The 27,812-nt window shown below is 50.4% G+C and overlaps 1 protein-coding gene across 1 annotated transcript; it reads left to right on the top strand.

The window, feature by feature from the left end:
* The first annotated feature begins 1,843 nt into the window (after window positions 1–1,843).
* On the top strand, window positions 1,844–27,812 carry MPP3 (MAGUK p55 scaffold protein 3). Its single transcript, XM_052658443.1, has 18 exons — window positions 1,844–1,868; window positions 2,112–2,230; window positions 2,398–2,475; window positions 3,680–3,793; window positions 4,039–4,176; window positions 7,748–7,829; window positions 9,328–9,413; window positions 11,143–11,217; window positions 15,167–15,363; window positions 17,759–17,823; window positions 19,314–19,334; window positions 19,898–19,939; window positions 21,343–21,507; window positions 21,603–21,683; window positions 23,040–23,133; window positions 23,667–23,775; window positions 25,386–25,508; window positions 27,636–27,812. Exons 1-18 carry the CDS (start codon window positions 1,844–1,846, stop codon window positions 27,810–27,812), a joined length of 1,791 nt encoding a protein of 596 aa, XP_052514403.1.

The following is a 27,812-nucleotide window of genomic DNA, read 5'->3' as shown; positions in this document are numbered from 1 at the left end:
CAGCATCGTTGTATTGTTACAGCGAGTTGCCCTGGCGTCTGACCGGTCCTCCTTTCCGGGCCTGGGAGTCTCTCAAATGCAGGATCCCCGCCTGGGTGCTCGCGGAACCCCCAGCCCCTGGCACAGCGCCTGGCACTTGGAAGGCGCGCAATAAATGTTTGCAAAATCGAAATCTGTGTTAAGCAAGCGTCCACCTTTCAGCACTCGGTGTGTGTGTGTGTCGGGGGTGGGGGGAGAGGGGGTGGGTAATGTGCCGGCGACGGGGGCGGAGGGAAGGCTGGCTGTGTGCCCTGGTTGGGGACACAAGGCAGGGAGCTCCTCGAGGCTCGGGTGGGAGGATACAGAGGAGGGGGTACAACGCAGGAGAGCGAAGCCCGGGCCGGCAGGGGACTGGCGGTGCCAGACGCGGAGTGCGCCCTCCGCCCCTCCCCCTCCCCCCACGCACCCCCTTCCCCCTCCTCCTCCCCACGCCTCGCCTCCTCCGGCTCCGCCACCCCCGCCCGCGCGGCCGCGGCAGGGAGGGGCCGGGAAGGCGGAGCCAGCGGCCGCCGAGGCTCCCGGCACCCGCGCCGCTCCGGGTCTGGAGCTGAGATCCAGGCTCGCCCAGGTAGGAACCGGCGCGGGCGATGGATCACGGACTCGGAGCCGTAGGGGCCCGGCAGGAGGGGAGGATGGGCTAAGACCCGCCTCTCCTGCACAGGCAGCCTCGCGACCCGGGGAACCCCCGCCTCCGCTTGGTGAGAGCGGGGGTGGGGGGGACTCAGTCCCCGCCCCTCCGTCCCTGGCCTCCTCTCCGCGCCCACCCCCTCCTCCATGCGCACCGCTCCTTTCCTGCCGGCCCGCATCCTCCGAGACAGCCCCCAGCGTCCCCCAGGTCCTGCCTCGCCTTCTCCCAGCCGCGCTCCTTGTTGGTCCCACAGGTTCCTTCCCAAAGCGAGCCGGAGTCTGTGCTTGGCTGCCTGGGGGAGTTGGGGGCACAGCTCGAAGGAGCCAGAGGGTGAGTCTGGCGTAGGGGGGCGGGGCGGTGGCTGGAGGGCCGGGGACCATTCTTCTGCGTCTTGGTGTCCGCGGGACTCGGGCGGGCGCTGTGGGGCTGGCTCCATGTTTGCGGAATGAATGAATCATTACTCTTCCTTATCCCCTTCTGAAGGAGGACTTTTTGAGATCCACGTGCTGCAAAACACGCTGGGGGCCCTGCCGAGATAGGGCTCCCCCCGCCGGCATAGTAGACACGACTCTCCTCTCTCCACCTCCTCTCTACGCTCTGTTTTGGGGGCAGGATCGCTTCTGGTTGGGGCTTGGGAATGGTGGGAAAGGAGGGGCTTGTAGGCCCAGCCAGGTACTTGTTGACAGTCAGGAGACTTGAGAGACCCCTTAGAAGGCCACAGAGGAGGGGGGAGCTGTGGAGGAGAGCACCCGCTGTCAGGTAGGGACCACTTCTCGCCTGATAACCGCCTGGAAGGGCCAATGGAGTATAGATTCTGATCTACAATGTACTGAACGGCCCTCCCCACAGCCTCTGTTTCTTCATCAGGTAAATGGAAATATTAATGTCTGTTCCTCAGGGCTTTGAAGAGATTAAGAAAAATGTCATATGAAATCACCAGGACAGTGCTTGACACATTGGGAGCACTCAGCAAGCTTGGTTTTCTTTCTTTCCTCTCTGAAAAAACTGAGTGGAGAATTTGTTCCTATCCCTTCTGTCCCCGAATTGGTCATGGACAGTCGCAGTACACGTGTAATCACTGTTCGTTGAATGAATAAGCTTGCCAGAGTTTCACATCCCACCCCATCCCCTCTTTTTCTCCCAGAATCCACAGACAGAGATCTAAGCAGCACAGACATGCCGGTGCTGTCTGAGGACTCCGGTGAGTGTCTCCTGGGGCCGGGCCTGCCACAGTCCTGAAGACAAGAGCCTGCCCAGCAACCCAGGGCAGCAAAGAAAGCAGCTGCTACCGGTGTTGGCTCGGAGCCCTGGGAATGAGAGCTGTGGGGGAGAAAATGTGCCCCCGGCAGGGCTGACATACTGTTGGAGGGTCTGCTCGGGGTCCCATGGGGCAGGAAGTAGCCACTGCGTTGGCTCTACTGTGTTTTTCTCACTCTGTCCTCAGGTTTGCATGAAACCCTGGCACTACTGACCTCTCAGCTGAGACCTGACTCTAACCACAAGGAAGAGATGGGCTTTCTGAGGGATGTTTTTAGTGAAAAAAGCCTCAGTTATTTAATGAAGGTAAAGTCCTTTCTGCCCCAGGAAGGTCTTTCCCTTATGCTGCCCTCTGAATGACCTGGTTTGCAGCCCCAGGCATCCTCACAGCTGTGGGTGGGCTGTGTGACATCCAGGGTATATCTGGGCAATTGTCTTGGGAGGCCCCAACCTGAGTTCAGCTGTGTTTGCAGATTCACGAGAAGCTTCGCTATTACGAGAGGCAAAGTCCAACCCCTGTCCTGCACAGCGCTGTGGCCCTCGCCGAGGATGTAAGCCCCCAGTTTCTCCTTCTGGCCTCAGCCCCTCTCCCACCCCTAGCTCTTTCATCTGGCCTGCTTGCCATTGCTTAGCAAGGGACCATCAGGGCTCAGGAGCCTCAAGGTGAATAACGTCTCCTCCCCTTCACCTCTTCTCTGGGACTCCTAATAGGCAGGGAGAAACTGGTGAGCCTTGGACAGGGCCAGGGGCCATGGCGACATGGTGACACCCACTTACTGTGTGTTCCCGAGAAAGTCTGATTTCCCAGCTGTGATGAGAGCAGTTCCCAAACAGTTGAGGGCTGGTGACAAGAACAGGTCAAACATGCACACTGCATATCTGTGCTTTGTGGAGGCCCGAAATGAAGTCTTGGGTCCAGGGACTTGCAGCTTCTTGTTTTTTGTTGTTGGTTTGGCTGCTCCTTTGTGATTTGTGGGGTCCACCAGGGATTGAACCCTGGGCCTTGATTGCTGGGCCCCAGGCAGTGAAAATGCCAAGTCCTAGCCACTGAACCACCAAGGAATTCCTAGGCTTCTTGTTTTTTAAAGGAATCTTTCCTTGTTTCTTGTGGACCTGTCCTTTGTGTCACACGATTGAAAAAGCTGTCCTAGTTGATTACTAAAGCCAGTTTCTGAATAAAATCATGTCACCCCAGCGAGGGATGGGGGCAGATTCCCTGCCTTTCTTGCCTGTGAGATGCCATTAGGAGCAGCTTAGGTTGCCAGGCTCCTAGGCTCAGCACTGCCTCTAATATTAGCTCTGTGACCCTAAACAAGTCACTCAACCTCTCTGAGCCCCAATTTCCTCATCTGGAACATATGGTGAGGGTAGAGACAGAGAGCTAGATAAGCCCAGGTTCAAGTCTTGGTGGTGCCGCTCACTACCCTGGGGACCTTGGGCAGAATATTTAATCTCTCTCATTTACTTCTCACCAGTGAAATGGCTAAATAATAGTACCTGCTCCATCTAGTTTGTTGTGAGAATTAATCCGCATGAGGCAAACAGCATCCAGGAAAGCCTTCATAAATTAGCTCCCATTAGGATTAGCCTATAGAGGCTTCTCATGCTCTCTGATCCCTGGAATGACTTCCCTGGGAGCCGCAGTCCTAGAGTGACTGAGGGTCCAATGCCCCCTGGTGCTGTAGTCGTGGCTAGGGGGCCCAGGGAGCAAGGTTTCCCCTTGGGTGACTCCCAGGAGGCTCGCAGCACCTGCAGCCATCTGTGGCCTTCTCTCTCCTTCCCCTGCAGGTGATGGAGGAGCTGCAGGCTGCCTCCGTGCACAGCGACGAGAGGGAGCTGCTCCAGCTGCTGTCCACCCCCCACCTCAGGGTAGTCACACCACAGTCCCTGCCTACCCACGCATCTGTGTCTCCCAGGATGGGGATAGGAGGAGTGCTTGGCCGTGAAACTGAGGAAAGGAGATTTCTGAGTTAGGGTTCCTCAGCCTAAGTGTCTGGGGAGGTCGTCTCTCTGGCATGAGATCTGGGACCCCAAACCACTGCCCCCTGGCCAGGTCCCCTGGAGCCCCACGTGCTTTGGAGGCTAGCCCTTTTGTTGTCTTGCTTTCATGACAGGCCATGCTCATGGTACACGACACAGTCGCCCAGAAGAATTTTGACCCCGTTCTTCCCCCTCTGCCCGATAATATTGACGAGGATTTTGATGAAGAATCAGTGAAGATTGTCCGCCTGGTGAAAAACAAGGAACCCTTGGTATGTGGTCCTCACCTCTCTTCCCCATGCTCTCCCTGTTTCCCACCCACCCACTGAGAATCCCAGGAAGGGACCACCCACTGCAGTCTTTGGAGTAAGTGATGGCAGCTTTGTCAGGGCTGCCACTAGTCCCTGTGACACCACTGTGTGCAGAGTATTCCTTTCTCTGGGTAGATTCAGCCTCCCTTTGCTGTGGCCAAGCTCCTTCGTGCAGTCGAGAACCTGCACAGCTGTTCAGGTCAGCCCTGATCATCACGCTCTGAACCAGAGGTTGGCAAACTATGATCCAACAGCCAAACTCAACCCAGTCAGTGTTTTTAAATAAAGTTTTATTGGTGCCTGGCCATCCAGTTCACTTAGGTGTTGTCTCGGGGCCCCGCCTTTACATGGCAACAGCAGACTCAACGGAATCCGTGTTGCCTGCAAATAGTAATACATTTATACTTGATCCTTTCCAGAAAAAGTTGGCCAACCTCTGTTCTGAATTCTGAGGAAACCCAGTGTAGCAGCCATTCTTCTTTGCAGCTGACAGATTGTTTCATTTTGGTCCCGGTTCAGCATTGATTTACGGAGCTAAGGGACAGGTTTGTTTATTAGATGGAGGGAAGTAGCAGCAGTCGAGAGAACTGAGGGCGTGCCCTAGAGAATACCACAGCTGGCCTTCTTCACTGTCAACTTTCACCAAGTGACCTCAGATGAACCGCTTCTGCAAACTGGCCAGGGTTCTCCTCTGCTTTTGATTCTTTACTTTCAAAACGGGGGCAGTCATCCAGCTACTTGGCAAACACATCGTGAACCCTCCTGTGTGCCAGGCACCACATTAGGTGCGGGCAGTTCGGAGAGGGTTAAGACTTAGTCCGTGGGGTTCCCCGGTGGCCCAGTGATTAAGACTCCATCCTTCCAATGCAGGGGCTGTGGGTTCAATCCCTGGTTGGGGGACTAAGAACCCCCGTGCTCCATAGCAAAGCCAAAAAAATTAACAGACTTAGTCACCACCCTCTGAGAGTTTACAGAAGGTAGTAACTGGGATGTCCTGGAAGAGGTTATACCCATGCTAAATTTTTTAAAAAAAAGAACAGAATTTTTCCAGAGGGAAGGGGGAGAAGAAGGGCATTCTACCAGTAGAACTGCATGAGCAGAGCCATGGGAAGGTGAACGGCATGGTAGATTCAGGGAACTGGCCAAGTTGGAGGTCAAGTGTGACAGAGGTGAGGCCAGATCATTAGGAGAGCGTAAAGACTGGATTGTCACCCACAGTTGCTTCCCTGGACTCTGAAGGTAGTGGGGAGCCACTGAAGGGTTTTAAGTAAGAAATAAAATGGTCAGATTTTCAGTTTGAAAGATCATCTTGGCTATGAAGTAGAAAGTCACCTGGAGGGTGAGACCAGAAGCAGAGGACTTATTTGAGAGCTGGGGGCCAAATACATATGGTTCAGAGACAGAGCTTGACCTTGGTTTGTGGGAAGAGGGAAGAGGAATCCAAGAAATACATCAGAAATAAAATTAATGTCACTTTGTGACTGCCCAGTTTGGGCAGGAGTCTGGGGAGGCATCTTGGATATAAGGCAAAGGTGTCCAGCTGGGATGACAGGTGGGCAGTGGGACCATGATTCAAAAGGGGAAATAAAGAGAAACTTAGGATCCATTGAATTCAAGAGGCCTGGGTGCCTGCAAGTGGAGATGTCCAGGAGATAAAGGCTTAGGTGTGTAGAGATGCGGACTTGGTAGCTGCCATCATCCAAAGGGGTTACAATCCCACCTGAGAGGCTGAGACCACCTGGGTGAAGCGTGTGTAGAAAGAGACACGGAGAGGACACGGGCCAAGTGCTGGCCCTTTAATCAACATTTAAAAGACAGATATAGGAAGACTCAGCCGAGGAGACCAGTGAGAAGTACTGTGAGAGAGGTGTCACCAGGGCCCAGGCTAAGAGAGCATTCCAGGGAAAGGGCAAATCAGAAGATCAGAGAGAGGAGACTGAGCGTGGCGACTGACATGGCAACTCATGGGTCGCTGATCCTTTTGCTGGTGCACTTGAGGCCGGCAGGGAGTGAGTTAGAGCAGGTGTGTGCTGCCTCTTTGAGAAGCTTGCTCCAAAGGAATGGAGACTGGCATCCACTGGATGGGGCTGCCACATTTTTAATGATGGGACAGGCTTGATAATATTTTTAGGACCAGGAGAAGGAGTCAGTGGGGAGGGGGCATTGAGAATGCAGGAGAGGGAGGGAGGGAGATGGAGGGACCAGCCTAGCCAGGAGGGTCCCCTCTGCTGACTTGGGGAAGAGGAGGAGAGGATGGACAGAGATGCTGGCAAGTTTGATGGTCTGAGGGGCAAGAAGCCACAGGGTTCTTAGCTGCTGGTCTCTCTTTCCAGCAACATTCATTTTATGGATTTCAAATGAAGTTAATGATTAAGTGTGCCCGTGTGTTTGCACTTACAGCCAATAATTAGTGGTTAGCATGTATTGAACACTTGTGCTTTGTCGCTCAGTTGTGTCTGACTCTTTGCAACCCCATGGACTGTAGCCTGCCAAGCACCTCTGTCCATTGTGATTCTCCAGGCAAGAATACTGGAGTGGGTTGCCATGCCCTTCTTCAGGGGATCTTCTTGACCCAGGATCGAACCCAGGTCTCCCACCTTGCAGGCAGATTCTTTACCGTCTGAGCCATGAGGGAAGCCCATGAATACTGGAGTGGGTACCCTGTCCCTTCTCCAGGGGATTTTCCCAATCCAGGAATTGGACCAAGGTCTCCCGCATTGCAGGCAGGTTTTTTACCAGCTGAGCTACCAGGGAAGCCCATATGGAGCGCTTACTGTGTACTAAGTGCCTGGCCTGCGTTATCCTGGCAACAACCCCAAGAGTCAAATGCTTTCCCACACCCCAGAGGAAGCAGTCGCAGAGAAGATGAGGGGCTTTCTTGCTAAAGGAAGGCCATTGTTCTTAGTAAATGACAGAGCAGAGTCAAACCCAGGGCCATCCAACTTCTGACTGCTGCCCTGCTCCGCCACAGCCTAGCCTGCCTGGTGCACGAGAGCTCATTAGTGCCCTTCTCATCCTAGACATCATGTCTGCCGTGTTTTGGGGGCCAAGTCCTGGTCCCAAAACTCCGCCTGGGGCATAGTTGGTTCCCCTTGGCAACAACAGAAGGCCTGGTAACCCCGTGATTGGCTCAAGGCAGGTTGAGAATTTGCTGGCACGTATTCTCCTCATGATTAAATGTCTTTGCAAGAGTCAAGGGCTGTGATGTGATAGAGAAAACACTGCATTTGGCATCCCAGAAAGCTGGGTGACCTTGAAGGTGCTTACCTTCTGTGTGCCCCTGTCGCTTACCTGTCACATGAGGCTGTGACAGCGTTACAATCGTGCTTTGTTTAAAGTGCTGTGCTATACTAATTTGAGATGTTGGTTTTATTTTGTCCTCAGCATGGCAAAGTGCCTGCTGGGCTGTCCCCCCTGGGGTGGCAGAGGGAGGAACAGGGGTGGGAGGGGAAGGCTCTCTCTGGTCCAGAGAGTCAGAGTCTGAGATTCGAGGCTGCTTCTTAGGGGCCTGCCTGCTCTGTCTCTGATGCAGGGGGCCACCATCCGGCGAGATGAGCACTCAGGGGCTGTCGTGGTGGCCAGGATCATGCGAGGGGGCGCAGCAGACCGGAGCGGTGAGTGGCATCAGTGCCGGCCTGGCCACGGTCACGGCCATGGTCCCCCCAGCCTTCCTCCTTTGGTCATGGGTCTCCTTCCCTTCTCCCACTGGCTCGCCTGTTCGGGATGTGCTTTACTTTCTGGGAGTGGGACTGGAATTCTCTTCTCCTTCCTAAGCCCAGTAGAAAATTTATTTGTTTGAAAATAGGTCAGGCATGGAGTCCTTTGAGGGTCATCAGGAGGGTTTTTGCATTGGCTTAGCCTGGAGATTGTGGTAGTTGAACTTGGTAGGTAAATCCTAACTAGGGAGCAAGACACCCTTCCCTGACACCCCAGCTGCCTTAGCCAGCCTCAGTTACCATGGGGAGCGTGTTCATGTCCCAGATTTGTTTGAGTGAAAAACAAGTTAAGAATCACTGTTGTGAAACAGGCTCACAGATTTAGAGAACAAACTTAATGGTTACCCGAGAGGATGGGCGGGAGAGGGGATAGGAAGTCTGGGATTGACATGTAAACACTGCTGTATTTACAATGGATAACCAACAAGGACCTACTGAATATAGCACAGGAAACTCTGCTCAGTACTCTGTAATATCCTACATGGGAAAAGAATTTGAAAAAGAATAGACACATGTATATATGTAACTGAATCACTTTGCTGTATACCTGAGGCTGACAACATTGTTAATCAACTATATTCCAATATAAAAGAAAGAGAAAAAGAATCTTTGGTGCGTGGGAGAACTAAGTTGGGAGGCAGATCGCCTGGGGTAGGGGAGTGTTGCCCCCAAAAGTCTGGGGACCATTGTGGTGGGAGCCCTAAGACCAGTGCATCCCATTAACAAGCACAGAAATGGCCCAAGTGTCTTGTTAAAATGCAGATTCTGACTCAGCAGGTCTTGGGTGGTACCAAGACTTCTGCAGCCCTTCCTGCATCCTGGGTGATGCTGCTGCTTCTGGACTGGTGTCCATGTTGAGTGGCAAATAGGGCCCCATATGCAGAGTTGCTTGTCATTAAAGCAGAGGCCAACAGACAGGTGTGTCTAACACTCTTAACTCCATCTTCTCTGGTGCCCTTCAGTTTTCATGTAACACTGGAGAAGGGTGTCCTTGGAGTTATGTCTCACCCAGGAAGGGGAAGAGTTAATGATATTTTTAAAGAAGCAGAGGTAACAGCAGAAAGAACATAGGCTTTCTATAGCCAAGTAACTGCGTCTGTGCACTGGCTCCATTATTTCTTAGCAATGTGGCCTTGGGCAAGCTGCATCACTTTTCTGAATCTCAGCTGACTGTTTGTAAACTGGGGGGTTTCACCAGGCTGCTGTGAGGCTGTGATTCGAGGTGAGCCACCCAGCACACCTGGGGATAAGTTCATCCCAGTCCCATCCACTACCTTTAAGCCTTGAATCCCCCCTGCTTGGGTTCTGTAGGCAGGTGCCAGAGGTGCCTAAAACTTCGCGCTCTGGGAAACTTGGCCCCCTTGCTGTGCTGACGGTCAGCCCTCGTATTTCCTAGGCCTGGTCCACGTTGGAGACGAGCTCCGGGAAGTGAACGGGATCACAGTCCTGCACAAGCGGCCCGACGAGATTAGCCAGATTCTGGTCCGTGCTGTGCGTGAGCTGGGGGTGCGGTGGTTCTTCAGAGACCCAGAGCAGGGCGCTTCCTGGAGCCAGGGCTGATCTAGCCCAGTCTCCCTGTTTTCATGGGGAGACTGCAGGCCTAGTGACCTTACAGTGTGCCCTGCACCGGGGCAGGGGTGGGGGTGTTGGGGACAGGAGGAGGAGAGTGCCCAGACCACCTGCCTCTCTCAGACTCTGTCTTCAGCACAGCCATTCTCCCTACCCCCAGCCTTGTTTCCTGAGGACCCTTCTAGAACAGCCTCTTGAAAGGGTCCCCTCTTCTAAAGAGCTGAGGAACATGGAGTAAAAGGCTGTAGCACAGGAGAGCAAGGGCTTTGGGGTCAGCTGGTCCTGGGTTAGAATCTTGTCTCCATCACGTTACAATTGTGCAACCTTGGTGGTGGTGGTGATTTAGTCGCTAAGTTGTGTCTGATTCTTTTGTGACCCCATGGACTGTAGCCCACCAGACTCTTCTGTCCATGGGATTTCCCAGGCAAGAATACTAGAGTGGGTTGTCATTTCCTTCTCCAGAGGATCTTCCCAACCCAGGGACTGAACCCAGGTCTCCTGCATTGGCAGGTGGATTCTTTACTAACTGAGCCACCAGGGGTGTCTTGTGTAACCTTGATGGACAAGTCATCAAATCATCAAGTTTTGATTTCCTTTCCTGTACAATAGGGGTAGGGATGGTTTCTCAACCAAGGCATGGTTATCATTAGGATGTAAACATCTGGAAGAGGGCATTGCACTTCACAACTGCGAGGGGATTCTAGGGTAGCCAGTGCTGGGATGGAAACAACCTTCTCAGTCCATTCTGGGAATTGAAGTCAAAACTGAAATTATAAAAAGCCCCTGTCATAGTTCTGACCTCTATAATCCTCAGGCATCCTCTTCCAGCACGACACTGTTTGCTAACTTTTAATGGTTTAGGGGGTTGGAAATGGGATGAGATCTAAAGTTCAGAGGCCCACTCTTTAAGGCCCTGACCACAGGGAACCCTGGTTGCAGGCAGACCCTTCAGTCTTTCTGCCCCCTCTCCTTTTCCCCTGGTTCTGGGCACCAGCCTCCCATGTTCCAGAGTGAGGCGGGATCAGGGACAGTATCGGGTGAGATGTGCTCTAATGGGCCCCCACGTGGGGTGCAGGATCTGTCTCTGGTAGAAGGGAGGGGGACCTGAGATTGGGGAAGATGCAGGTCAACAGGGAAGTGCTGGTTGGGAACCAGCCCCAAATCAGGCAGGAAAGAGGAAAATGAAATTGAACGAGGATATGAAAATAACCCAAGAGAAAAGAAGGGAAGTGCTTGAGGGCACTAGAGGTCAGGAGGGAGAGAGAGAGCTGTATTTGTTGTATGCATTGTTCTCAAGTTCTCATTTAGAATCTTCTGGGGACTTTCCTGGCACTCCAGTGGTTAGGACTCCATGCCTTCAATTCTCCAGGGCCCAGGTTCAATCCCTGGTCAGGGAACTAAGATATTGCAAGCTGTGTGGTGTGGCCAAAAAACAAAAAAAGAGAGAAAAGTGTTCTGTCCCTTTGTCCCATAAAAATGCTTGAGTTAATTCATCTGGGTGCCACCACAGAAGGGCAGGTCACAGGGGAGGCTGCACGTCCAACTTTCCTTCTGCATGTGAGTTTCCAGATCAGGGAGGTAATGGGATGTCCTGGAGGGTTAGACCTGGGAGATGATATGGTCATGTGCTGTCTCCTTTCAGGCGCAGTCCCAGGGATCCATCACCCTGAAAATCATCCCAGCCACCCAGGAGGAAGACCGCCTAAAGGACAGCAAGGTATGGGGGAGCTGAAGGCAAGGGAGTGGGCAAGGGGGGTGGTGGGGGTGGCGGGACTCCAGCCCTGTCTTTGAAACAGTCACTCGGGAAGAGACCATCCATCTGGTCCTCGGAGCAAGTGCTCGGTAGAGACCTGTAATTCAGTCACCAAAACTGAATCACCTGTGATTCATTTGTTTGTACCCCATCTCTTCTAAACAGGATTTGACGTAGCTTGCTAATAAAAGACAAGATTCTTCTAATTGAAGTAGAAAAGCCAGGCCATGAAGAGGAGGAGAAGATACCAAATGTTCCAGCTTCAGGCCCAATTAAGTAACTGCCATTTGTTCAATTCCTGGTGGAGCCTACCTTTGGTGGGCACCTGCTCTGTGCCAAGCGCCCTGCCAGATGCTGGAGACCAGGATGATTAGTAGCTTAGAGGTTTCCTGATTCCGTAGGGGAGGCTGGGGACCCAGTGTCTCCTTGAAACGTGATAAGTGCTTCAGGAAAATTCTGTGCAGAGTTCTCAGTTCAGTCGCTCAGTTGTGTTTTACTCTTTGTGACCCATGGACTGCAGCAGAGTTCTAGGCACTTTTTTTTCCCCCTTCATTGGGTCTTCATTGCTGCATGTGGGCTTTTTCTGGTTGCAGTGAGCAGGGGCTACTCTCTAGTTGTGTTTCACGAGCTTCTCATTGCAATGGCTTCTCTTGTTGCAATGCATGGGGCTCTAGGGCTCAGTAGTTGTGGCACATGGGCTTAGTTGCTCCGAGGCATATGGAATCTTCCCAGACCGGGGATCGAACCTGTGTCCCTGCATTGGCAGGTGGATTCTTAACCACTGGACCACCAGGGAAGTCCCTAGGCACTTCGGAAGGTGGCACATAATAGGAGGGCTGGCAGTGAGCCTAGAAGAGGGAGAAGAGAAGGGCGGGCAGAAGGGTCTGCATAAGTGGGGGCTCACAGACATGGCAGAGAGGAGTATGAGGTCCATGAGAAAGTGCACTGTGTGGGCCTCCAGGAGGAGGGGGTGGTGTGCTGGTGAGGTGGGTTAAGGCTCTGTCTGAATGGCCTTGAATGCTTTGTTCAGAGTTTTGGCATAATCCCTGCTTAGATTTCAGAAGCCCATCCCGATGCAAGGATTTGAGTGCAAATTGTTTATTTGGCAGTGACCCCAGGAAACACCAGAACAGGGTTGGGGAAGGGAAGGCAGCCAGTGCAACAAAGGGTGTCTTCTCAGCAAGTTACCACCGCAGACACCAGAGCTTAATCCTGCTTCAGAATTCAGGGTCCCCTGTAGACCATGCCTCCTCCATTCCTCCTAACAACTGGGAGAGCTGGGGAAGGGAGAATCTAGACACCAGCTCTCACCAGGCTGTACCCCAGGCGTTGATTCCCAGCAGTTCCTCCCTGCTGAATTAGGGGGGAGCAGATCCTAGTGGCTGGAGGAAGTCGTTAGGCAGTCAGGGTGGGGTGCACTGAAAAGGTAAGGCCCCTGGGGAATATGGGAAGGCACCCCACAGGCCAAGTAACAGCCTCAGAGGCAGTGAGAAGCTCCTAAAGGTATTTAGATTTTTGGTGTTCTTTGCTTGTTTGGTTCTGAGAGGGAAGCGATGGAAATCACATTTGTGTTTTACAAAGCTCCCTAGGGCAGTGAGTGGAGGAGGGTGGAGATGGGGTCCAGGGCGCCTGGGAAGTGTTATGCCCAGAGTCTGAGTCCCCAAAACTGAGAGAATAAGACGTCCACAGCAATGCAAAAGCATGAAGGGGTTTTATTTCTAGCTCGAGCTAGGGCTCCCGCCACATCCAACGCAGTGGAGTGGAGCAAGGAGCCCCGAGCCCAGATTTACAGCAGTATTTATAAGTTTTAGAACAGAGAGTTGGCAAGGGCTGATTGGCTGCAGGAGTTTCCTAGTATTTACTAATTGGCTAATCTTTATTGGCTGCAGGGGTTTCCTGGTATTTACTAATTGGCTATTGGCTGCAGGGGGATGTCTTTTACGTCCTGATAAACTCAAACCAGGTTATGGGGAGTATGCTGATTAGACAAGTCCTGGCTTCCTCGGGGATGATCTCACTGGGCAATGACTCAGCTTTTTCCGTGAGTCCTACCTTAGTCCCTGAAGCCTATCATGGCGTTTGTTAGGTCCCAACAGTAAGAGTCTGAAAGTTGGGAGTTAGTTAGTTATGAGGTCCCTGTCCTCATAATATTAATATATGGCCAGAAAATTCATACTATTGACTAACTGGTAGGAGTTGTAAAAGCCCAGATGAGAGATTATTAAGCCCTGAGCAGAAATGGTGGTGGGAAGGATGGAAGAGGCATTACTCTGACTTCCCAGTAAACTTGGATCTGAACTTTCTGGCAGCCAAGGCAAAAAGGAGAACATAATGAATTACATACTTCTCATGGAAGATGGAAGGAAGCATGCTGATTTTTCAAGAAAACTAATTTTCCGCCTCCATCTCCCAGGACCAGGAGCAGGAAAGACAGGGCATGAAAACACTTGGCATAGAGTAGGTGTCAATAAATAATTTGATGAATGGCAATTAAGAGCAGACAATGTCTGACAGTTTTTTTACGCAAATGAAGAAATCATCTTCATATGACGATTTCTTATTTGCGCCTTGAGTTGAATCCCAGGGCACACATAATACCTGATGGAAGGTTGTTCTTCCTGGGACAAGCTGGTATGGTCTCCATATGCAGCTTCTGCAGGTTCTAACTTGATACAGGAAGAGGATTTGGTTTTCCTGGAGGACAAAATTGGTAGTTTATCTCTTAGTCCATCCTTTCTGAATATTTTTCTTTTAGCTAGGTCCTTGGTCAGGGCTGGCCTTCTTTTGAGTGCCTGGGAGCCTGGTGACATGTATGGTTAAATGAGGGTCCCTGTCCTCATAATATTAATATGTGGCCAGAAAATTCGTACTATTGTCTAACTGAATCTCTTTTGCTTGGCTCCTAAGGGATTTGGATTTGTCTAAGGAGAACCTCTGGCCTTTTTTCCCCCCCTATTTTGCTGTTAAAGCAATTGGGCCATAATGATTTGGAAGTAGGAATAAATAAATCCATGCCACTGAATTATAGAAGAGAATGAAGAAATGGGACCCAATGCTGTCCCCATCCTGTTCTCTAGAGGGATGGCTTCTGGGTACAGAAGAGAGCTGGGGGTTGGCCAAGTATGTAACTCATGAGGTAGGACTGAATTGTCAAAGACATGACTGTCAATTACCCACTGAAAAGTGATGATGAAGAATCAGGAACAGTAGTTTCATTGATATTTGTGTTCTTATCAAAACATCTAGACTACTTAGTTAACAGATGGCTGCTGACATTATTAGGGGCAGTTAGCATATCAGAAATAACATTTGAGTTAGAAATTGGGCTTGCCTTTGCTTTTTTGCTCCCAAGACTAATGGTTGCTTTGTGTAGGCTGAGAGGCTATTGTAAGGACCGCAGGTCAGGTTAATAAGGAGATATTTAGGTTGGAAAGGGAAATCCGTAAATCGTTTTCTGATTCTTTTTAAAATAGCTTAGCAAGTTGATGGTTTTTAAAGCATTTATTTATTTATTTGACTGCACCCGGTCCCAACTGCAGCCATCGGGATCTTCCTTCCTCTCTGCAGCCTCATTCAGGAACTTAGTTGTGGCAGGTGAACTCTTGGCTGCAGCGTGGAGGATCTAGTTCCCCGACCAGGGATCGAATCCAGGCCCCTCGCATTTCAGAGGGTGGAGTCTTAACTACTTTACCACCAGAGAAGTCCCCAGTTTTTTGGTTCTTGATGGATTTCCCGAGTGGGATATTAAAAATGATTGAACAACAGTAAGAAAATAGGTGTGGTGGGTTTCTGATTAGCCTTCTATTCTTGACACTGCTTGTTCTTCCTAATTGTGAACAGCCTCCTTCGGCCTTCCATGTGGCGTAGACATGTCAGTGCTTTCAGGCTGTCTCACCTAGCTCCTCCCTTGCAGGTGTTCATGCGGGCCCTCTTCCACTACAACCCTCGGGAAGACCGGGCCATTCCCTGCCAGGAGGCAGGCCTGCCCTTCCAGCGCAGGCAGGTCCTGGAGGTGGTGAGTCAGGATGACCCCACGTGGTGGCAGGCCAAGCGAGTGGGGGACACCAACCTTCGAGCTGGCCTCATCCCTTCCAAGCAGTTCCAGGAAAGGTGGGTCTGGGGCGTGTTGTAAGGGGGTGTGGTTCTAGAGTGGCCGGAGGCATAAGTACATGGCAGAGCCCCAAATTTCTGCTAGTAAACCCCGGGGCGGGGGTGCCCACAGGGTGTCCTTCTGTATGCAAAGTACCAGTGTGCTTGTGTTGGCTCTTCTCTCATCATTGGTAGTGATGTCTGTTTGAGATTTTAGTCAGTGTATATAAATCTGTACTATTAAATTAATGTATTTTTTATAATGCCTACTAGGGCAAGTTGAAAAATAAAATATAAAAATACAGGAGAGGAGGGTAAGGAAAAGAAAATTACCCAGTCTCACCAGTATCTGCTGCTGCTACTGCTAAGTTGCTTCAGTCGTGTCCGACTCTGTGCGACCCCAGAGACGGCAGCCCACCAGGCTCCCCCGTCCCCGGGATTCTCCAGGCAAGAACACTGGAGTGGGTTGCCATTTCCTTCTCCAATGCATGAAAGTGAAAAGTGAAAGTGAAGTCGCTCAGTTGTGTCTGACTCTTCGCGACCCCAAGGACTGCAGCCCACCAGGCTCCTCTGTCCATGGGATTTTCCAGGCAAGAGTACTGGAGAATCCCATGGACAGAGGAGCCTGGTGGGCTGCAGTCCTTGGGGTCGCGAAGAGTCAGACACGACTGAGCGACTTATCTAAACAGCATAATTTATTTCCTTCCTGTGCCTGTTATGTGAGTGGTGCATATAGAATTTGAGGTCTTGCCTTTTCTTTTTTTTGGTGACTTAACATTTTGACGTGAGCATTTCCAGCATTACTATAGAATAATAGTATTTATTCTATACTATTAATTAATAGTGAAGAGTGTGAAAGTCGCTCAAGGTATCCGACTGTTTGCGACCCCATGGACTATATAGCCGGCCAGGTTCCTCTGTCCATGGAATTCTCCAGGCCAGAATACTGGAGTGGGTAGCCGTTCCCTTGTCCAGGGGATCTTCCCAACCCAGGGATCAAACCCAGGTCTCCCACATTGCAGGTGGATTCTTTACCATCTGAGCCACCAGGGAAGCCCAATTAATCACAATATAATATTAATTAATGGTAATATAATATTTCATCAGGAGATGTACTGTTTATTCACAGGCAGCAAATATGGTTTCTGCCCTGTAGGGGCTGACAGTTTAGCTGAAAAGTCACACGTGGTTCAGACGAACACTTCATATAAAATGTGATGGGTGTGAGGAGGATACCAGGTCTTAGCAGGAGGACTGGCCCTAGTCTGGGCCAGCATGGAAGGCTTCATGGAAGAAAGGTCATACCTCAAGTGACTTCTCTTCTTCCCTGTGGCTGTACGTTGAAGCTCTCTTCAATGTTTCACTGCTACAAGGCTGTAATAATTATCTTGCACATAGTCTGGCCCTCATATTCCAAATTGATTCCTTAGGCTGGATTTCCAAAAGCGTAAACCCTGGGTCAGAGGGTGTGGCATTTACACCTGCAATGCTTCTCCTGAGATTTGTAGCCCTCTTCCATTTTGGGGGTGTGGCATGGCGCTGTATGTACAAACCTCAGGGTTCATCCATTTCAGTGGCTCTCCTGGTGTGGTCCCCAGGTGTATTAGCATCCCCTAGGAATTTGTTAGAAAAGCCAGTCCCTGCCTGGGCCCTGCCCCAGACCTGCTAAATCAGGGACCCCAGGGCCAGAGTCTGAGCTCTACATTCTAACAGATATTCCAGGTGATTCTGAGGGGCTGGAGTTTGAAGACTGCTGCTCTGTTTCCTCGGGGCAGCCTCAGACCCATCTGCGTCTTTGGCTTCACAGGTTGTGGGGGAAGGCACTCTAGCTGCATTTAATTGTGGAAATCTAGACAGCTCCAGGAGCCCTGGGTGTCAGCTCAGAGATGAGGCCTTGGAAGCTGCTTCTCCACTGAAGGCCACATTGAATAAAGTGCCAGGCTGAGCTCTCCATTGGGCTGGGGAGAGGGTGGTTAGGGCATTAAATTAGAGTCGCTTTCACCCTTGACTTCTCCTAAGAGTCGTCCTGCTGTTTTCTGGCTTCCTCAGAGATGGGGAGGCCGGGTGACTGTGGAGAAGGGGCTTCCTTTCCTTGAAAATCAGCTTTGGGAAAGTAACAACCAACCACTGATCATGGACACTGGGCTCTGCCCCCTCTGTGTGTGAATGACCACCTTAGGCTGGGCAAGCATCTCTCAGAGCAAGAAGCTTAGTTTTTTCCTCACAGACCTGTGAGCACCTGTGCAAATGTCCCTCTGCACTGGAACTCAGTGTGAAGCCAGGAGGCCCTTGGAGTGCCAGGCTGTATCCCACTGTGGGATCCAGGCCTTGGTTTCCCTGAGTTTTCCAGAAGGTTTCCTCTGACTGGTTCTCTCATCCAGCTCATTGGCCTGCCCATCCCCTTTTGTCCCCATAGGCGACTGAACTACCGGAGAGCCACAGGCACCCTGCCGAGTCCCCAGAGCCTCAAGAAGCCCCCCTGTGAGTAGTCTGGCAGGATGGCACTTCAGGGAAGCAGTTCAGGGAGGAGCTGGGGTTAGGACCCTAGGACCCTGGGACGTCATGTGCGGAAGAAGCAAGCGCTGGGCTGGAGTGGGTACTCCTGTCTGAGCTCTCAGACCTCCTGAGGGAGGAAGGGCTGGGGAGAGGGGTGAGGAGGAAAAATGGGGGTAGGTGGTGGGGAGCTATTCCCTGGAGAGGAGCTACTATATTGAGGGCCCATAGATAGCACTGCAGGGCATGGTGATGCCGCTTCCAGAATTGTGTGCAGACTGTAGGTGTGTGTTGTGTTGTGTCTGTGAGAGGCTCCACAGCTTTCCTTAGATCCCCAAGGGGCCCCCTGACCCTGGCAACGTAGGAACCACTGACGCTGGAAGGGGTTGGAGATGGCTGTGAGTGATCTCACCCTCTGTGTTAGCAGCCAGGTTTGATAAATAAAAGAAAAGGACTCCCAGTTAAATTCAAATTTCAGATAAACAATGAATCAGTTTTTAATATAAGTATATCCCATGCAATATTTGGGACATTCTTATGTAAACACTGCTACATTTAAAATGGTTAACCAACAAGGACCTATTATATAGCACATGGAACTCTGCTTAAGGTTATGTGGCAGCCTGGATGCGGTGGGGGAGAGTTTGGGGGAGAATGGCTACATGTATATGTATGGCTGAGTCCCTTCGCTGTTTATCTGAAATTCACATTTAACTTAGTGTCTTGAATTTTACCTGGGAATTTTACTCTGTGCAGCCCTTACCTTTTACAAAACACTTTCACTTACCTTCTTGCCTTGTAATCATCACAACAGCTCTGGTTCATAGTGGAGTCAGGGTCATCTTTTCCAAGATAGTTAAACAGAGGCTCATGAGGTCAAGGAAGTGGGGTTGGGAACAGGGTTCCGGAGCCCCCAGGTTAGAGCCCCTGGTGGTGAAGAAATGTCAGGGGATGGCCTCTCTAGCGGGGGGTCGAGAGTGGGGCTCGGAACCAAGTTGGGGGGTTAGAAGCACACCGGGTGACTGGAGCGCAGCTGGCCGGCTGCCCTGCTCTGTGCTCTGCCATCATCTGCATCTGTGTCTGCCCAGGCGAGTCTCAGACCCCAGAAAAGCGGGAGAGGTCCCGGTCTGCCACAGACACCCTTCAGCGAGCTGCTCCCTGGGCTGTGTGGCTGCGTTTCCAGACTTGCTCTCCAGTCGGAGGGGCTGCTGAGTACGTTGGCCCTGAGGCCGCTTACTTAAGCCAGTAATGAGCAGGCTTTCTTTGGGCCGCTAATGAGACACACACAGGAAAACTAATTAGAGCAAGTCTTGGTTTAATAATGCGCCGCAGCTCAGATCCCAGGTTTGTTGGAGGAGAGAAACAGGGGACAGATGGAGGGCTCCTGAGGACCCGAGGCTGTTGCTGCCTCTCAGTGGCGGGGCCTCCCGGTTCCCCTCTGCTAACGCTGCTCCATCTGTCTTTTGTGCAAACCGCAGATGATGAGCCCTGTGACAAAGGTAGGCCTGGTATTTGTCCCCTGGGTGCATGGGCAAGGTCCCTTTTCTGTAGACTGTCTGAACAAGCCCCTTCACCCACTCCTCCTGGGGGGCGGTGCCCCTCAGGCACGCCTCCTGGCACCTCACTCCCGGCTCTGCCAGCCGGACCGATCTGCTCCTTCAGGCGTGCAGAGCTGGTGGGGACACGGGCCCAGCCCTCCCCGGATTCTGGCTGGGCTGGTCACGTGACCTGCCTGGGCAGCGGGCAGGAGACAGGAGGGCAGGGCAGGGCGAGTGTATCTCCCCTCCTTATCCTCACAGGCCCTAACTCAGAGGGGCTGAAATGGGGCCTGCTGACCCCGAACCCTAGGTCTGGAAAGGCTGTTTGTGGCCTAAGCATGGAGCACTGGGAGAAACAGAGGAGTTTGTTCACCTAGGGCTGACTGGAACATGGCGTTTGTCCCAAGCCCCTCTGAGACTCCATCCCCGAGGGTCCTGCCTGGCTACCTGTGGCCAGGTACCTCTGGGCTGGGACATGTGTCCAGCCTGGCTCACCAGCCTCCCTCTCTCTGTTTGGTTCCCAGAGACCTGTGACTGTGAGGGGTATTTCAAAGGACACTACGTGGGTAAGTAATGGGGGCTCTCCTCCACCCCTGCCTTAACACCCCTCCCCCACCCACGCATAACCTAGCCCATCGTGGGCTCTTGGGTCAGGGAGAGGTGACTGAGACCCAGGAACCCCTCAAGAGCAGCTGAGTCTGTGGGACCTACATTTCCTTTCAGTCTCTGTTAGCCAGAGGCCAAGCTGAGCCTGCCCTGGCCCCGGGGTCCCCAGCCTGCCCCCAGCTTCCATCCAGCCACTGGGAGCAGCGCCCCGGACAAGGACCCCTACTTTAGTACCAATTTTATTATTACCATAACCCCAATTGTAGCTTATTCAGTGTTTCTTCCACCCCTATACGGCAGTGGTGCCTTTTACCAGTCTCCGAAGTACCTTTGCTTCTTTTATTTTGGTAAATCTTTTCAAAGGCCTTTCATTCAGGAGTGATTTCAGGCTTACTGAAAAGCTGTGAGAATTGTACAAAGAACTCCCGTATACTCTACACCTTGGTTCACTAGACGTTAACACTTTACTGTATTACCTCTATTCTCTTTTTCTGCATAAACACATTTTTAAGACTATTAAGTCTTTTTTTTTTTTTAGGAGTATTTTTGGCTGCCCTGGGTCTTCATTGCTACACATAGGCTTTCTCTAGTTGCGGCAAGCAGAGGCTACTGTCTCGTTGTGGTGTGAGGGCTTTTCATTGCGGTGGCTTATCGTGTTGTGGAGCATAGACTCTAGGTGCATGGGCTTCAGTAGTTGTGGTGCATGGGCTTAGCTGCCCCGAGGCATATAGGATCTTCCCGGACCAGGGACTGAACCCATGTTCCCTGCCTTGGCAGGCAGATTCTTAACCACTGCACCACCAAGGAAGTCCCACATATACACATTTAATCCTCCACCCTGAGTCACGTGAGAGCTAGTTGCAGCCATCATATCCCTTCACCCCTAAATAGCTCAGCATGTGTTCTCTAGGACAAGGACATTTTCTTATAATCTAGGGCTATTATCAATTCTGGGAATTTCTTTTATATATATATATTTTTTAATTTATGCTGTTCGTATCAACATTTTCGCCGTTGTCCCAGTAATGTCCTTTAGAGCATTTCCCCTGACCCAGGATCCAATCTAGGAGCACCCATTGCATTTGTAGATTTGTGTCTCCTTTCATGGATAGGGGAACTGAGGCTCAGAGGGGTGATGACTTGCCTGAGGTCAGTCACATGCCAAGTAAGATAGTAGCCTTGAACCCTAATTTTGGGTGCCAAGTGGTCCCCCTTTCATCATATTACTGTGCATCCTGCAGCAGGAGGTGGTTGGGAGAGGCCAGTGGGTCTCAGTCGCACCTCCAGGTCTGACCAGGTAGAGAAAGTCTGTAGGGAGATGCTGGGACAAATACCACGGTGTCCCCCTGCCCTTCTCTCCAAGCTGGTCTTCGGAGGAGCTTCCGGCTGGGCCGCAGAGAGAGACTGGGAAGCCCACAGGAAGGAAAGACGTCTGCAGTAGCTGAGTCTTCAGAGCTGCCGACTTATGAGGAGGTGACCAGGTACCAGCACCAGCCTGGCGAGCGGCCCCGCCTGGTGGTTCTGATTGGTAGGTGACATCTCCAGAGAATGGGCTGGTTTCCTCCCTGATGGGGAAGGGAGGGAGCCCAGCTGGAACCTGGCAGCCTTCCTCTTGTTTCTCAGGGTCTCTGGGAGCCCGACTACACGAGCTGAAGCAGAAGGTGGTGGCAGAGAACCCTCAGCACTTCGGTGTTGCCATTCCACGTAAGAGGGTCCGAGTGTGTGTGTTTGTGTGTATGTGCATGCATGCACATGTATGTGCATGCATGCACATGTATGTGCACACGAAGATTTCTTGCGGCCTTGACTCCCAGCAGCAGTGACTTTTATGCTGGGTTTTGAAGAGTAAATAGGAGTTTTCCAGGCAGAGAAGGACGAGTTCTCTATATCAAGAGAACAAATGCAAAGGTTTGAAGATGTGACCCAGAGTAGCAGTGTGAGGGAGTGAGGAGCTTAGTGTGGGTGATTGGTGGGGTATGAAGCTGAATGGGAGGCTGGGTTGATCAAGAGGGTCTCATATACTCATCTAAGGTGTTTAGAATATAATCAGTGAGTGAATAAAAGTATTAACACAAGCACATGGTCACAAGTGACCCTAGCAGCTTTGCCAGAGGTTGGACAAAGAGGTCACACATTAAAGTGCAGAGCATCGCCTGGGTGGCTGCCCTCTGAGACCCCTTCTTTTCTTTCAGAATGCTCTGGAAAAAGCTGTGTACTGCTTTGAGTGTGTCCGTTGTTCTATGGGGAATCTGATTTTCCCCAGAGGTGTGCACCTTGATTCTATTATGGAAATCAGAGGGAAAACACTATGTGCTTTAAAACTGTAAGAGCCACCTGTGCAGAAACATCCAGTCCATAAGGGGACTGTCTGTCTTCACGTCTCCTTTCCTCTCAAAATGAGAAATAATTGAATAAAGAATTAAAAGCATACAGCAGGGTCATCTGAGTTTTTAGCTCTTTGGCTCTCAAAAAGAAAAACAATTAGGAGGGACTTCCCTGATGCTCCAGTGGCTATGCATGGGGCTGGGTTTGATCCCTGGTCAGGGAACTAGATCCCATATGCTGTAACTGAGAATTTGCATGCTGAGGTGAAGATAGAAGATCGTGTGTGCCACAACTAAGACCTGGTGCAGCCAAATAAATAAATTAAAATATTTTTTAAAAGAGGAACAAATGGGAAATTAAAACTTAGAGGACTAGGAATTCCTTTAGCAATTCTTTAAAACCTGCAGCATCAGTGAGGCAGTTTTGTTGAGTGGTTAGGGGCATACACTTGGCCTGAGACAGTGTGTTCAGCCTGGCTTTGCTCCCTGCCAGCCTTGGGACCTCAGAACGGGGCTTAACCTCTGCACCTCTCAGTTTCCTCACCTGCAAAACTGGGGCCTCCTTTTGCCTACATCACAGAGCTGTGCAAATCAATGGCATACCTGCGCACAGGGACCCTTGATGAAGGGAAGTGGGTGTTTGTACACAAATCAGCGATGAACCTCTGAAAGGAATGAGAGCACAGCCTTGCTGTGACATGACATCTCTGCCCAGTGGTCCTTCTGTCTTCCACAGATACCACCAGGCCCCGGAAGAGCCATGAGAAGGAAGGAGTAGAGTATCACTTTGTCTCTAGGCAAACATTTGAGGCCGACTTGCATCACAACAAGTATGTCATCTTGATGGGCCAGTGGGGCCTCCATGCAGCTGTGTGTCTCTTCATCTGGCCAATGTTCCACTTGTCCTCCTGGGAAGGCTTCCCGGAAAAGGCATAGAAAGTGGGGCGGGGGTGGGCGGGGGTGGTAGCCGTGGTGGGCCATTGATAGCTCAGTTGGTAAAGAATCCACCTGCAGTGCAGGAGACCCTGGTTTGATTCCTGGGCCAGGAAGATCCACTGGAGAAGGGATAGGCTACCCACTCCAGTATTCTTGGGATTCCCTTGTGGCTCAGCTGGTAAAGAATCTGCCTGCAATACGGGAGACCTGGGTTCAGTCCCTGGGTTGGGAAGATCCCCTGGAGAAGGGAAAGGCTACCCACTCCAGTATTCTGGCCTGGAGAATTCCATGGACTGTATAGTCCATAGGCTCGCAAAGAGTCAGACACGACTGGGCAACTTTCACGTCACATTTACCTTCGGTGCGAACTCAAGCGAGCTCGGGAGCCGAAAGCCTTTTTTTTCCCCTCTGGTGGTTGGTGTTCTAGGTTCCTGGAGCATGGTGAATATAAGGAAAACCTCTACGGAACCAGCCTGGAAGCCATTCGGGTTGTGATGGCCAAAAACAAAGTTTGTTTGGTGGACGTGGAGCCAGATGTGAGTTCCTGGGGCCAGTTAGGGATTTCCCATGAATGGAATTTGTAAACTAGGGGGCTATACATTTTACAGAACATTCAACCTCAGTGCAAGGGCTTTTTATTCCAGAGCAGTGAATGTTAGTATCTCTTTGGGTCTCCTTGGAACTTCCCTTGGATCCAGTGGTTTAGACTCTGTGCTTCCACTGCAGGGGGTGCAGGTGTGATCCCTGATTGGAGAGCTAAGATCCTGCATGCCACGTGGTGCAACCAAAGCAAACAAAACCCCAAACATCTCCTTGGGTATTCCTTTGAGTAATGAAAGCTTTTGTACCCCAAATGTGCACCTCTGTGCAGAAACTCCTTTAATTGAAGGGACCCTCTTGGTGGCCCACAGACCTGGGATAGATTGCATGCAGTAAGTCATGCAGCAGGTGATGGCACCAACTGGTCCATTAGATGTGAGAGTCAGGGTTGTTGTTTGGTTGTGAAGTCATGTCCGGCTCTTCGTGACCCCGTGGACTGTAGCCTGCCAGGCTCTTCTGGACAGTCAGTTAGATATAAATGCACCAATGAAAGCTGGGCCACCCCCTTCCCAACTAGGACAAGTGAAGTCAGTGGCTTAGAGGACCACTGAGGGAGGCAGTCAGGAGAGCAATTTGAAAGGGAAAATGGGCAGACTTGACCTTGTGAAGTGTTTCAGAAACATTTTCAGTCCCGCACACCCCGCAGGGGCTTAACCATCTTTTTCACCTTGTCTTTGAGAAAAACTTCTAAGCTTTGAACTCAGTCTGGGCATTTTTTCCCCCTGTGTGGAAACAGAGTTCTGATTTTATCACATAAACTGTTATTTTACAGAGCTAGACTTGAAACAGATTCCCTAAAGCACCTTATGTCCAGAAAGGAAAATCCTCACTAATTTGGACTTCCTGGGAGTTGGTAGTTGAAATTAAAATAGTCTGAATTTCAAAAATTTTTTGAGAAGTGACTTTATGATTTGGGTGGGGGCATGCAAACTGTATACATAGCAGTTTAATACCAGTGTGTCCGAATAGAGGCTCACATCATAATAAAATGAGCTAATTAACAGGACAATTTACATATGGAAAACCTTTTAAAGTCTTTACAGTTTACTTCAAGGGATCTCTTAATCTCTTCATTTGCTTAACAAACTTTTTTTTCTTTGAATATCATGAGGAGGCAGCCTGTGTGATAGCACAAATTTTGCATTAGTCCAAATTGATGACGTCTGACTAAATAGATACACGCATTGAATCCTGCTGGTGTTTCCTTCAGGAGTAGGCAGGCAAAGAAGGGTGTATGAAGGCTAATTAGAGCTTGGGAGAGGGTGGGCAGAGAGAAGAGAGATGGCAGCTCTCGGAACTGAGGCTTTGGAACCTCTGTTCTCAGCGAGTGAGCCTCCAGGGCCCAGCTGAGCCCAGTGTCATAGTGAAGAGTGGGAAAATGAGCAGGTGGTCTACATGGTTGAAGTCAGTTGTCATATGACCATAGAGTCAGGACCTTTGCCATTGGGGTGATGTGATGAGGCACACCATTATTGAGCATTCGAGAAATATATTTCACAATAAAATATTCTTGAAGTATATAACATTCCTGAACTTTCTTTTTCAGGCACTGCAACAACTGAGGACCTCAGAGTTTAAACCCTATGTTATATTTGTAAAACCTGCAGTTCAGGAAAAAAGGAAGACGCCACCCATGTCTCCAGCTTGTGAGGACTCAGCAGCCCCACTTGTAAGTTTTCAAGGTGATCATTTCATCTCCCAAGGCCTAAAAGGGCCTGTTACAGCTGCATGTGGGCAGACGTACCTTCTGCATGAGACCATCTTTCCATTTTTGCCTGTTGCCCGGACTCAGACGTCATGTGATGATTGGAAGGCTTAAGTTGGGGCAGCTGGAAGCACCACCTGATTCACACAGAGGCGGCTTAACCAGGGTTTCCCACCCTCCACCCCTTCACATGAGCATCCTCTCAGAAAATAAGGGACTGACCTCTTTCAGGCACCTGATCTGAGTGTGACAAACCACAATAATTTGTTGAACTCCTAAGTTAAACCCGAATAATTTTTAATTGAAACACCAACTTCAGGTCCAGAAAGCTAATCCAAGATGGAGGCAAGGGGCAGCAGGGGGAGTCTTCCCTACATGCTGCTCAGGGCTGAGGCTCTCTTGCTGAAGCTGCAGGTGGTTGAGTTCCACCTTTACAGGTCAGGAAAAGGGTTCAAGGGATTGACGGCTGCAAAACAAATGTCACACGTTTTACTCCATTACAGATTTACTTGAGTTCTTTCAAGAGACAGATATTTATTAGGAAGATAGAGGGATTTAGGGGCCAAAAAAAAAGAAAAGTCCCTTCTATAATTTCTCCAATAGATACATGCTTCCAGGATGAACCGTATGGGTGCCCGGGGGAGAGGAAACTCCAGAAGTGGTGGACAGGTCTATAGGATGTGTGTGTGTAAGGGGTTGGGAGAAGTAGGATGTTAGATCCAAGGGCAGCAGTGGGATGCTGCAGGGTGCTTTTGAGTAGGAGAGGAGCCCTGTAAGATACCATAAAGAATTGGGAAGCTTGGCCCAATTTAATCTATTGGGTTGGCAAAATAGTTTGTTGGGTTTTTCCATTTGATGTTATGGAAAAATCTGAACCAACTTTTGGGCCAACTCAATAGTTGGTTTTTTTTTCTTTCCCTCCTAGGGGGTTAGAAGTGAGGAGAGGAAATCATCTCAGCCTCTACTATCTTTGCGGTAGCAGGCAAAAACTGTTTCCTAGCCCTTTAGAACATATTTTCTGAAAGCACGGACACTGTCACTGAAGAAGGAATCTGGTTTTGACTGGAGACAGAAGAGGAGAAGGGAATATTCTGGAATGTCCTTTTAGGGGGAGACAGCTCACCCCCTTCCATGACAGAATAAAAACACTGAGCCCTAGAAGCAGAGAGAAGGCAACAGAGGATTGGAAAGGGATAGAAAGGGAGGTGGGTGAATGCCGGTGATAATTTCACTTTGCAGTTTTACTTAAGAGTGGATCCTGCCACTTTCCTGTCTTCCAAAACCCAAGTTCATTGTCAGTGAACTATCTGCTTGGAATTTGACTTACTAGAGGTATTTCTGAATGAAGATTCAGACACTTGCATAGGTTGGGGGAAGGGAGGGCTCATTGGCTGTCTATGCTTTAGTGTTAGGTGTCAGGAAAGCAATCTGATAGAAGTCAGGTATCCTAAGGAAATGGGGCATTGGGTCAGGGTTGTCCCAGACTTTCTTAAATAACTCTCCTTTGTCTACTATGCAAGTGGTTGGCTCTGGTTTGAGGAAATGAAAAGAACTGAGTTCAACAGGGTGAATTAAGATATCCTCTGAGGGCATTCAAATTACTTCTTTTCCTTTTTACCCTCATTGATTCCAGAAATGCTTGCTTGGCTTTTGTATAGTGAATACTATTTATGGTTCTTTCCTGTAATTATTTTAACCAAATTGCCATGTACCATAATTGTACTATATTGGAAATACCTTCAGACAGAAGTGTGATAGTGACATATATATACACACAGATAGACTCAGCATCTCCCCAGAGCACTTCATATCAGCTAACAGGTCCTCAGTAGGTATCTTCTGAATGACTGAACAGTGATTATGGCTACAATTCATGAACTTTTCTTGGACGTTGGATAGGCTAGCATCATTACGCCCTTGTGTACCTAGTTGGTTCTTGTGTACCCAGTTGGTTATTCAAGGGCCATATTCATGCACTTATCGCCTATAAAATTAGAGACTGCAGCACTGCCCATGACAAAGGTTGTAGGTCCATTACTTGTCAGGGGGATAACAACCTACTTGTTCCGTAATTACCCCTTTTCCTTGCAGGATGAGGAGCAGCAAGAGATGGCCGCCTCTGCCTCCTTCATAGACCAGCATTACGGGCACCTGGTGGATGCTGTACTGGTAAAGGAGGACCTCCAGAGTGCGTACAGCCAGCTCAGAGCACTCTTAGAGAGGCTGAGCAAGGACACTCACTGGGTACCTATTAGTTGGGTCAGGTAA

This window comes from Budorcas taxicolor, chromosome 19 (assembly GCF_023091745.1).
Source record: "Budorcas taxicolor isolate Tak-1 chromosome 19, Takin1.1, whole genome shotgun sequence".
Lineage (NCBI taxonomy): Eukaryota > Metazoa > Chordata > Mammalia > Artiodactyla > Bovidae > Budorcas > Budorcas taxicolor.
Note: the sequence above shows the minus strand (reverse complement) of the source record. Positions and strands in the feature narration are given on the sequence as shown.

Bases quoted from the DNA above. Each gene is read 5' to 3' on its own strand.
- MPP3 (XM_052658443.1), top strand. From the start codon at position 1,844: ATGCCGGTGCTGTCTGAGGACTCCG. The intron at 23,134-23,666 runs GTATGTCATCTT...TTGGTGTTCTAG, and splicing joins GCCGACTTGCATCACAACAA to GTTCCTGGAGCATGGTGAAT. The intron at 25,509-27,635 runs GTAAGTTTTCAA...TTTTCCTTGCAG, and splicing joins AGGACTCAGCAGCCCCACTT to GATGAGGAGCAGCAAGAGAT.